Source organism: Hyla sarda, chromosome 1 (genome assembly GCF_029499605.1).
Source record: "Hyla sarda isolate aHylSar1 chromosome 1, aHylSar1.hap1, whole genome shotgun sequence".
NCBI classification, from domain to species: domain Eukaryota; kingdom Metazoa; phylum Chordata; class Amphibia; order Anura; family Hylidae; genus Hyla; species Hyla sarda.
The window spans coordinates 602,275,273-602,288,098 of NC_079189.1; the positions used below are offsets into that span (position 1 = coordinate 602,275,273).

Below are 12,826 nucleotides of genomic sequence, written 5' to 3' on the forward strand. Positions count from 1 at the left end.
GGGCACATGACAGGGGGCATTATAAGTGAGGGGCACATGTCAGGGGGGCATTATATTGTGAGGAGCACATGTCAGGGGGGCATTATATATGAGGGGCACATGGCAGGGGGGCATTATATGTGGGGGCAAATGACAGGACCCCCCCCCCCCCGTCATGTGCCCCCACATATAATAAAAACGTATTGAAACTAAAAACAGTGTACCATCCTATGTATTTTCGGTTTTAAAAATGTGGCTCTCAAAATAAATTTAAATCGTGGTTTTGGCGAGATTTGGCTCAATTGAAAAAAAAGGTTGCCCACCACTGCCCTAAACTGTTGCCTTGAAATATGACAGGGCTCCAAAGCAAGAGAGCACCATGCGCATTTGAGGCCTATTTTTGGGATTTGCATCCGCCACCAAATTACCCTACAGCAGTGTTTCCAAACAGGGTGCCTCCAGCTGTTGCAAAACTCCCAGCATGCCTTGACAGTCAGTGGCTGTCCGGCAATACTGGGAGTTGTTGTTTTTCAACAGCTGGAGGCTCCGTTGAAGCAGTGAAGATTACTTACCAGATTTTCACTGCTGCCGCCGGTCCTCCGCGCTGCTGGTCCCCCGCTGTCCCGCTGCCGCCATATTTGCCCCGCTCTGCCCGGACTTCTAGAGCGGGGATCTCAACTTTGACCCCCCCCCCCCCGCCCTGCGATTCGCCGCTGATTGACCAATGGCAGGGGATAGAAGGTGACACCCCTGCCACCTCGCTCCTATCCTTTAGGATGATCGGAGCTGTCTGACAGCTCTGATCATCCCTATTTTCTGGGCTATTGGGTCACCAGAGATCCGATCAGCCCGGAAAAGCCGTGATTCGCTCGTCAGAATTGACCGGCGAATCACGGCGATCGCCGACAAGGGTGTCCCTGGGCGATATGCCGGGATGGCTGCTGATAGACATCAGCAGTCATCCCGATCTGATCAGCACATCCGGAGATGTGGTGATCAAGAAACATGAAGTGACACTTAGCAGCGTTTTTGTTTTTTCCTCCTCGCCTTCTAAAAATCATAACTCTTTTATATTTTCATCCACAGACTAGTATGAGGGCTTGTTTTTTGTGTGACTAGTTGTCCTTTGTAATGACATCACTCACTTTACCATAAAATGTACGGCGAAATTAAAAAAATATTATTTGTGTGGGGAAATTGAAAAGAAAACAGCAATTTTGCTAATTCTGGAAGGTTTAGTTTTCACGCTGTACAATTTACAGTAAAAAATTACATTTTCTTTATTCTGTGGTTCAATTTGAATAAAATGATACCCATGATTACATATTTTCTTGAAACAAATCTCAAACTTTTTAACCATTAGTGCATTTAAAATCCCTCTATTTCGATGGCCTATAACTTTTTCATTTTTCCGTATAAGCGGCGGTATGAGGGCTAATTATTTGTGCCCTTATCTGTACTTTTTATTCATTCCACATTTGCATATATTAAACTTTTTATAAATAATAATTATTTTTTTTTTTATATTATTTGATCAAAAAGCAGCAATTTTGGATTTTTTTTACGTTTACGCAATTCAAAATACGGGATCAATAACATATTTTCATAGTTCGGACATTTTTGGACTCGCATTTTTATTGGGGGGGGATTATTCACATTTTTTTTCCTTTTTTTTCCTTTATTAGTCCTCATAGAGGACTATTTATAGCAATCATTTGATTGCTAATACTGTTCAGTGCTATGTATAGGGCATAGCAATAATCAGCATTATAGGCAATCGTCTGCTCGATCTCAGACCAGAGCAGAAGACCCGTGGAGACAGATAGAGGCAGGTGAGGGGATCTCCGTCCGCCATTTTGGATTTTCATATCCCCGCGGCAGCTGTATGTATCTGTATTGATCATGGCATCTGAGGGGTTATTGGCGCACATCAGCACGATCGCTGATGTGCGCCATTATCAGCGGGTCCCTGGCGGTGCTCACAGTCATGTATAGGACGTAAATGTTAGATCACGGGATTCCCACTGCTGGGGACCCCCACAATCTCTGTGCCGGCAGCGGCAGCGTTAGGAATGCGGAAGCTTGCAGCACGCTGTGACATTTATGTCCATAGGAGGAGGCGTGATGGCTATAACTTATGTCACGCCTCCTCCCATAGAAGTGAATGGAGGGGGCGCGGTGGCCGCATCGACAGTCATCTGATACAGATTGGAGTTCACACCATGCACTGAAAGACGTGGTGCTGCGCCAGCGATCGCAGTGGTCCCCAGTGGCAGGACCCTCGCGATCTAACATCTTATCCCCTATGCATTGGATAGGGGATAAGATGTTTGGGGCAGAGTACCCCTTTAATTACATAATATATGTCTATAAAACAAACAATTCATTTCCACACAATTATAGTGTAGATAGCCAAGTGTGTGTGTGAAATACCCAACAAACAAATGGGATACAATTGTTTTTTTTTTTTGGAACTTTTCATGAAAGTCGCACTTCACATAAATTACCGTCCAGGGAACCCAAACTGAGTGTGTGGTAGATGAAAAGTCACAAAAACGCAAACAGGTTTACTGCGACAAATTTTTTTATTTTTTAACAACACAAACCTTTCCCACATTCTGGTAATGAAATTTGCTTCTTTTGTGTGTGAATTCTCTGATGTTCAAAAAACATGTGATTTTTGGGTAAAACATTTCCCACATTCTCAACATGAAAACGACTTCTCCCCGGTGTGAACTCTATGATGAAGAACAAGACTTGACTTTACAGCAAAACACTCCCCACATTCTTGGCACAAAAATGGCTTCTCTCCTGTGTGAATTCTCTGATGTGCAACAAGATGTGATTTCTGAGTAAAACTTTTCCCACATTCTGAACATGAAAATGGCTTCTCCCCTGTGTGAGTTCTTTGATGTTCAACAAGCCTTGTTTTCTCCACAAAACATTTTCCACATTCCAAGCATGAAAATGGCTTCTTCCCTGTGTGAATTCTCTGATGGCCAACAAGATATGATTTCATAGTAAAACATTTCCCACATTCTTGGCAAGAAAATGGCTTTTCCCCTGTGTGAATTCTCACATGGCTATCAAGCTGTGATTTGAGAATAAAACATTTTCCACATTCTGAGCATGAAAAGGGCTTCTCCCCTGTGTGAATTCTCTGATGGCCAACAAGATAGGATTTCTTCACAAAACATTTTCCACATTCTAAGCATGAAAATGGCTTCTTCCCTGTGTGAATGATCTGATGGCCAACAAGATATGATTTCATAGTAAAACATTTCCCACATTCTTGGCAAGAAAATGGCTTTTCCCCTGTGTGAGTTCTCACATGTCTATCAAGCTGTGATTTGAGAATAAAACATTTTCCACATTCTAAGCATGAAAATGGCTTCTCCCCTGTGTGAATTCTCTGATGGCCAACAAGATATGATTTCATAGTAAAACATTTCCCACATTCTTGGCATGAAAATGGCTTCTCCCCTGTGTGAGTTCTCTGATGTCGAATAAGATGTGATTTCACAGTAAAACATTTCCCACATTCTGAGCAGGAAAATGGCTTCTCCCCTGTGTGAATCCGCTGATGTTCAACAAGAGTTGATTTCAAAGCAAAACATTTCCCACATTCTTGGCATGAAAACAGCTTCTCCCCTGTGTGAGTTCTCACATGTTTATCAAGCTGTGATTTGAAAATAAAACATTTTCCACATTCTTGGCATGGAAATGGCTTATCCCCTGTGTGATTTCTCATATGTCTATCAAGCTGTGATTTGAAAATAAAACATTTTCCACATTCTTGGCAAGAAAATGGCTTTTCCCCAGTGTGAGTTTTCACATGGCTATCAAGCTGTGATTTGATAATAAAACATTTCCCACATTCTGAGCATGAAAAGGGCTTCTCCCCTGTGTGAATTATCTGATGTGCAACAAGATATGATTTCATAGTAAAACATTTCCCACATTCTGGGCATGAAAATGGCTTCTCCCCTGTGTGAGTTCTTTGATGTCGAACAAGATGTGATTTCATAGTAAAACATTTGCCACATTCTGAGCAGGAAAATGGCTTCTCCCCTGTGTGAGTTTGCACATGTTTATCAAGCTGTGATTTGAAAATGAAACATTTTCCACATTCTTGGCATGGAAATGGCTTTTCCCCTGTGTGAGTTTTCACATGGCTATCAAGTTGTGATTTAAGAATAAAACATTTTCCACATTCTGAGCATGAAAAGGGCTTCTCCCCTGTGTGAATTATCTGATGTGCAACAAGATATGATTTCATAGTAAAACATTTCCCACATTCTTGGCATGAAAATGGCTTCTCCCCTGTGTGAGTTCTCACATGTTTTTCAAGCTGTGATTTGAAAATAAAAAATTTCCCACATTCTTGGCATGAAAATAAATTCTCCCCTGTGTGAATTTTCTGATGTGCAACAAGATATGATTTCATAGTAAAACATTTCCCACATTCTTGGCATGAAAATGGCTTCTCCCCTGTGTGAGTTCTCTGATGTGCAACAAGATATGATTTCATATTAAAACATTTCCCACATTCTAGGCATGAAAATGGCTTCTCCCCTGTGTGCGTTCTCACATGTTTTTCAAGCTGTGATTTGAAAATAAAACATTTCCCACATTCTTGGCATGCAAATGGTTTCTTCCCTGTGTGATTTCTCACATGTTTATAAAGTTCTGATTTGAGAATAAAACATTTTCCACATTCTGAGCATGAAAAGGGCTTCTCTCCTGTGTGAATTCTCTGATGTGCAACAAGATATGATTTCATAGTAAAACATTTTCCACATTCTTGGCATGAAAATGGTTTGTCTCCTGTGTGAATTCTCACATGTCTATCAAGTTGGGATTTGAAAATAAAACATCTTCTACATTCTTGGCATGAAAAAAGTTTCTTCTCTGTGTGAGTTCTCTGGTGTCGAACAAGATGTGATTTCATAGTAAAACATTTGCCACATTCTGAGCAGGAAAATGGCTTCTCCCCTGTGTGAGCTCTCACATGTTTATCAAGCTGTGATTTGAAAATAAAACATTTTCCACATTCGTGGCATGGAAATGGCTTTTCCCCTGTGTGAGTTCTCACATGGCTATTAAGCTGTGATTTGAGAATAAAACATTTTCCACATTCTGAGCATGAAAAGGACTTTTCCCCTGTGTGAATAATCTGATGTGCAACAAGATATGATTTCATAGTAAAACATTTCCCACATTCTTGGCATGAAAATGGCTTCTCCCCTGTGTGAGTTCTCACATGTTTTTCAAGCTGTGATTTGAAAATAAAACATTTTTCACATTCTCGGCATGAAAATAAATTCTCCCCTGTGTGAATTTTCTGATGTGCAACAAGATATGATTTCATAGTAAAGCATTTCCCACATTCTTGGCATGAAAATGGCTTCTCCCCTGTGTGAGTTCTCTGATGTGCAACAAGATATGATTTCATAGTAAAACATTTCCCACATTCTTGGCATGAAAATGGCTTCTCCCCTGTGTGAGTTCTCACATGTTTTTCAAGCTGTGATTTGAAAATAAAACATTTCTCACATTCTTGGCATGAAAATGGCTTCTTCCCTGTGTGATTTCTCATATGTTTATCAAGTTCTGATTTCAGAATAAAACATTTTTCACATTCTGAGCATGAAAAGGGCTTCTCTCCTGTGTGAATTCTCACATGTTTTTCAAGCTGTGATTTGAAAATAAAACCTTTCCCACATTCTTGGCATGAAAATAAATTCTCCCCTGTGTGAATTTTCTGATGTGCAACAAGATATGATTTCATAGTAAAACATTTCCCACATTCTTGGCATGAAAATGGCTTCTCCCCTGTGTGAGTTCTCACGTGTTTTTCAAGCTGTGATTTGAAAATAAAACATTTCCCACATTCTTGGCATGAAAATGGCTTCTCCCCTGTGTGAGTTCTCTGATGTGCAACAAGATATGATTTCATAGTAAAACATTTCCCACATTCTTGGCATGAAAATGGTTTCTCTCCTGTATGAATTCTCACATGTCTATCAAGTTGGGATTTGAAAATAAAACATTTCCCACATTCTTGGCATGAAAATCGTTTCTTCCCTGTGTGAATTCTCTGATGCTCAACAAGATGTGACTTAACATTCACAGATGAGAGATCTTGGCTGTGAAGGGCTGAGGGTGTATCTGGGATAATGGAATGTTCTTCATATGTATCTTGTGTGATATCATCATCTGCTTTATAATATGAAGATATAAGATTCTCCTCTGATCTCCTGGTACAAGAATCTGCCAAGGATAAAACAGTTTGTTATTTATCAGTAATAGAACCTTAAACATTTTGCACATATGTACAGTCAGTCCCATGTACAGTCAGTCCCATGTCCAGTCAGTCCCATGTCCAGTCAGTCCCATGTCCAGTCAGTCCCATGTCCAGTCAGTCCCATGTCCAGTCAGTCCCATGTCCAGTCAGTCCCATGTACAGTCAGTCCCATGTCCAGTCAGTCCCATGTACAGTCAGTCCCATGTCCAGTCAGTCCCATGTCCAGTCAGTCCCATGTCCAGTCAGTCCCATGTACAGTCAGTCACATATATAGTTAGTGCTGAATTATTCCACGACATCATAGAATTTGACAATAGAAATTGACATCATAGAACATTCTCCCCATCTGATCTAATCATTTTCTGATCCCCAGATATGTCCCAACAACACTGATGGCACTACAAAGCCCAGCATATTACACTGCAGGAAAGAATCTATTATATTTTCCTCTACTGTGTATGGCAGTGTTTCCCAACCAGGGTACCTCCAGCTGTTGCAAAACTACCACTCCCAGCATGCCCAGATCATGGCATGGCATGAATAAGAGCTTGCCATAAGCCTGAAATGCATCGGCGTGCTGTTTTTAACTCACTATTAGGTTTTTTGTTTTAGTTTCTTCCATGTTTTAATATGACTTAGTAAAAGCTATGTTTTAGCAGCGATTCATCTGAGAGCTGGACCCCCTTCTCCATTCATTTGTTATACCCGGGAAGCGGCCCGCATAGTCCGTGCTCCAGAAATTGTACTACAGCCGGAGTCCCTCTACATCGTGTCCGTATTGGGTGGTGAGCTGAGCATTGTTTTCTTTCCATTTACCTATGTTTATAGTAGGCGGATGGAGATTGATAAATTGAGGCTGACCCCAATCCACCCTAATTACCTACTTTGGTCTACCCACACTCTTACTGCCCCATTACACCCCCTCCTAGGCCCTATGTCCTTCTCCCAGTATGTCTGGGGTTATTGTGCTGGGAAGTATGGGCTCTGTTCTTCTTCTCCCTGCAGTTCTTCCTTTATCACTCAGAAATCCCATCTAGTGTGACTTCAGGTATGGTTTGTATATGGGGCCCAAAAAACTTGTTTGCTACGCTGATGTGGTGGATCCATTTTCTTGTACTTTGCTTTCCTAAATACAGAATTCCCTCATCCGAACGGCTGCGATACCTACACAAACGCCATCATGGTCTCCAAATTGGGGGCGCTGGCGGTATCTATCCCTATGAAGATTGAACAGTTCTGCAGCCAGGCCCTTCTCTCTGATATGTTCTCTATTTTATAATGCTCCGGTGGGAGATGGTGCGCCTGCTCATAGGTAATATCACTTGCTCAGTTATATGGGATATGTCGGTGGGGTGGTGGGGGTTGACCCTTCATATCTTTTGGTCATGCCCGTTGATAGGTGGGCTTTGGGCTGAGGTTGGCCGGTTGGTGATGGATTTGTTTGGGGTTGTACCTTTGGACCCTATGATTTACCTCTTCCACTTGTCCCTCTTCCTTCCTTGGGGTAGAAGGGTGTTACATTACTTCTACATGTCCTTTTAGCGGCTAAAAAACTGATAGCTAAATTCTGGAAAAGGTTAGCCCCCCCTTCCCTGTTGGACCCAATAGTCAGGGTACAGGAAATTAGGTCTTTGGAGTCCCTCACAGCCTCACTGAATAATACTATGGACTTATTTACCTCCATATGGGAACCCTGGGATCATTTGGAAGACGGACGGCCTTCCTGACCCCTTCCCATCCCTCTTTTGATCCCTTACTTCTTGTGCCCCCCTCCCCCCCTCTGCTGTCTGTTTTTGTTTGTCTTCTGTGTCCTCTAACAATAGCCTATACTGCACTATAAAAGCAAATAATTTTCCGGAGTGCTTCTTTAGGACATGCAGAGAACATCATGTACATCAGATCCAAGATGGAGGACACAGAGCAGATGAACCTTATAACTGTAGAAAGTGGTTCTTTATACAAAAGAAATCAGTGTACACATCAACAAACACTTAACACAGCGCCACCTATTGACTTCAATATCCTTCAGACAACATTTAACAAATCTGCAGCTGTTGCTTATATTTCAACAAATCTTTTATCTTTTTATCTACATATAAAAGGAGCTTATAGTTCCTTAGTCAAAAAATTGGGAAAATACTTTTCACTTCTAAGTAGTGACAGAGGATGATGAGGAAATAAGCCTCAGCATTCAAACATTGTGCGAGAATTACCTGTTTACTAGAAACAGAGAACAAGTACATGAGATATAAAGATGGAGGATACAGAGAAGACTGATGGAAAGTGGATAAGAATACCAGAGGAACCAGGAACATGGATAAACATTCACAGTTAACACAGCGCCACCTGCTGACTTCCAAATATATCCAACATATAAAAGATGATAATATGTCTTAGTCCCCAAATTGTAAAAAAAAAATACATTTCCCTCATCATGACTGACAGCAGAAGATGATTCTACATCCATATTATAAGCTCACAGCATGTGTCATAGCCTATAACCTAAATATGAATGAAATCTGGATAAAATTGTGACACGGTTAAGTGAGGAATATATACAGCACAAAAAGTGACAGAACAGCTGTACACAAATTTGTAGATATTTCTAATTCCCTGTGAAATTGCTTGCCTACACTTAGTGGTTACTACTCACCTTGGGGGTTACCTGTAAGAATGTCCTCCTTATACTGCTCATCACCGCTCACATCTGTCTCTTTTCCTTCTTCCTTTATGTCTGTAGCATTAATATAGATCAGATCTTTCCCTGTAGCAATGTCTTTCTTATACTGCTCATCTACGCCCACATCTGTCTCTTCTTCTTCCTTTATGTCTGTAGCATTAATATAGATCAGATCTTTTCTTGTAGGAATGTCCTCCTTATACTGCTCATCACCGCTCACATCTGTCTCTTCTTCCTTTATGTCTGTAGTATAAACATAGATCATATCTTTTCCTGTAGGAATGTCCCCAAAGTGCTCATCACCGCTCACATCTGTCTCTTCTTCCTTTATGTCTGTAGTATTAATATAGTTCATATCTTTCCCTGTAGGAATGTCCTCCTTATACTGCTCATGACCACTCCCATCTGTCTCTTCTTCCTTTATGTCTGTAGCATTAATATAGATCAGATCTTTTCCTTTAGGAATGTCGTCCTTATACTGCTCATCACCGCTCACATCTGTCTCTTCTTCTTCTTCCTTTATCTCTGTAGCATTAATATAGATCAGATCTTTCCCTGTAGGAATGTTCTCCTTATACTGATCATCACAGCTCACATATGTCTCTTCTTCCTTTATGTCCGTAGCATTAATATAGATCAGATCTTTACCCTGATCCATAAGCTGTAGAAGAAATATCGTAAAAGTTATCAGACAGTAGGAGAAGTCACTTAGAATGTTTTAGGGTAAAAAAAAAGATTATTAAAGCACAGCTGTCATTTTAGGTAACTTATCAGGATAAGCTTCCTTGTGAGTGTACATAACAAGTAGCTCTGATTCTGGCCATTATATACAACAACATATATGGCATTTTTCATCAGATTTCTGCTCTAGAGGTTTAATTTTTCCTTTTTAGTTGTCCCTAAGCTGGTAGGTGCAGCCTAGCCTCTATGATGTCTCCCATGCATTGAACACACAGAGAAGAGGATCCTATTCTTCTCTTTATAGGACACATTAAAAAGCAGCTGTAGCATGGAGGACATTACAGATCAGCAGTGAGTAGTTTACATTGTAAATCAAGCATTGAGGTAAATTCAATGGATCTGCTGTTCTACCCAACCAGAGTAGGGTAGAACTCCACTATAGGGACCATTTGGCCCACATGGCAAGCAGCTACCCACACCAGGACTACTCTCAGGGAGTGACCTTGTCGAGTCTAAGTACCCTCTAAGGTTCCTACCCTTTATCCCACTCCAGGATGTGCAGGCTGGAACTCTGCTGGTAGAAGACACCAGGACATTTTCCGTGAGTGGTCCTGGTGTCAGTAGCCATTTGCCAAGTGGGGCAGATGGTCCAAGTGGCAGACACCGGGAATCAGGCAGAGGTGGGACTGTATGGAGGTGTTAGTAGTAGGCTGGAAGTGAGGTAGTGGAGTCAAGTTTAGGTGGGAAAGTGGCGGTAGACAACTAGAATAAGTGAAGGAAATATTAGAAACACATGCACTGGCCCATTAACCCTTATAAGACAGACCCATTTTTTTACCTTAATGACAGGCTCTTTTTTTTTTTTTTTGACATGTGTCACTTTAAATGGTAATAACTTTACAAAGTTTTTTCTGTGCGGAGTGATTCGGAGATAGTTTTTTCGTGACATATTGTACTTTATATAAGTGGTGCATTTTTGTTGACACATCCAGCATTATTTGTGAGTAACTCCAAAATATTGTGAAAAACTAGAAAATGTCGGCCGTTCTTTAAAATTGTTTTTATGGTGTTCACTGTGCGGTAAAAGTCATGTTATATTTATTCTGTGGGTCAGTACGATTATGGAGATACCCATTTTATATGGCTTTTTATGTTCTTTTTCCTTTTCTGAGCAAAATTCTTCTTTTCCCTTTTTTAGTGTTATGTTCCGACAGCCGTAACTTTCTTACTTTTCGTTCAACGCCATTGAATGAGGGCTTATTTTTTGCAGGACAAGCTTTACTTTTTATTGGTATCATTTTTGCGATACGTGCTACCTTTTGATCCTTTTTATTCCCCTATGTTGTTTTACATTATAGCTTTATAGTACACGTCATTACGTGGCAATACCTAGTATGTATATGATTTGTGTGTGTGTGTTTTTTTTTTACCATAATGAAGGGCTTTTACTGGAAAAGGGGCATTTATTTAAAAAACTATTTATACTTTTATTGAAGAACCTTATATTATTTTATTTTTCACTTTTTTACAGGTTATACTATGCTGCAATACATTTGTACTGCAGCACAGTATAACCTGATCTGCTGCACACACTACAGTCTGTGCGATCTAGCCTATGGCTGGACCTCACAGGCTTCCGTAGCTGGCAGACAGGAGGCCATCAGCTGGCCTCCTGCTGTCATAGCAACAAATGGCGACCCGCGATCGTATTGAGGAGCTGCCGCTGGTGAACAGGGGGAGCACCCTCCCCCTGTCAACACCATAGATGCCGTGATCAGGATTGATAATGGCATCTATGGAGTTAATGCTTCCTGGACCAGCGCTGTGGCGGGACCCCGGCTTTGATTGACAGCTGGGTCCCGCCGCCAATCTCCTAAGCTGCATGCGGCAGAGCAGGAGATCAGCAGGACGTATGTATATGTCTCAGCGCGTGAACATGTCGGGTGCTGGGACATATCCATACGTCCTGTAGCGGTAAGGGGCCAGAGGAAGAAACAGAAGGAGGGATGAAGGCAGAAGCCGGGACTTGTCATTGGGAAGGCAAAGCAGTGTCTGCAACCCAGCGGCAGTGAGTGTTGGGAACGGCAGGAGCACGCAGGCTGTACACATGGAGGAGAGTATAATAAATTTTGGGGCCCCCTGTTTCTAGGGGGCAGACCAGGAACTTTACCGTCTCTGTGTGTCTCTGCTCTCTAAATACATCCCCCCCATAATGGTAACCATTTCATTATCATGATGCCAAAACTGACATGACAGGAGGAGTTATCTGAGCCCCATAGCTGTGCACCTTTCTCATTCCACAAGTATAAAGCATATAATACTGTAGGATAAAACAAGACTGAACACAAGAGCTTCACAGCCCTTCTACAGATCATAGGGAATATCTCCATCTACCTGATCCTGATCCTGTGGAAGAAGAGGACGGGGACACCTCTCTGCTGCTGTTCTCTTACTGGATCTGACTGTAGGGAACACATACAGAGACTGAATTCATTCTTTACATACAAATAATGAGAGGACGTGTGTATATAGTCATGTCTATTACCTGCTGATGTGAGGGGCTGCTGATCCTCCATCATCACCTGATCCTTGTACTGATCCTTGTGTCCTTCTACATACTCCCACTCCTCCATGGAGAAATAGACCGCCACGTCCTGACACCTTATAGGAACCTGGAGAGACCTCAGCACTGTTCTCTATATAAGGAATGTTACTTTATATTAGTTACATCCATTGGGACACAGACAGGCAGGTTAGTGAGATTAGGAAAGTACAGAAAATACCACAAAAATCCAGAATAACCAACATTTTGAGCCTTGTGGATGGCAGATCTGCAGACATATGGACCTAAGGCTTTTTTCAACCGTACTAACTATACAATATGAATAATAATAATAATAATAATAATAATGGTGTATACGTCACTATCACTTAACAGAAAGGTGTCAAAATTAATAATAAAATAAATTAGACTGAGAATGACTTAAATATTATAATTTTGATACTCAGGAAAATAACTGAAAAACATCTACAAGGAAAACAAGGAAACCTCCAAGCAAAATACAATGGTCCCTCAACATGGGGTCTGTGCAATGTAAAGTATAGGACAGTAGTCTACAACCTGCGGACCTCCAGATGTTGCAAAACTACAACACCCAGCATGCCCGGACAGCCAACGG

The 12,826-nt window shown here is 41.3% G+C and overlaps 1 protein-coding gene across 1 annotated transcript in view; it reads right to left on the reverse strand.

Moving 5' to 3' along the window:
- Positions 1–2,662: 2,662 nt before the first annotated feature.
- The window catches only part of LOC130295068 (uncharacterized), a gene marked incomplete at its 3' end in the record, with an annotated part of 238,076 nt that continues 227,912 nt past the window's right edge, over positions 2,663–12,826 (reverse strand). Inside the window, 4 exon segments of the mRNA XM_056545368.1 lie at positions 2,663–6,252; positions 8,940–9,627; positions 12,042–12,109; positions 12,193–12,343. Of these exon segments, the coding sequence (XP_056401343.1) occupies positions 2,663–6,252; positions 8,940–9,627; positions 12,042–12,109; positions 12,193–12,343 (4,497 nt within the window).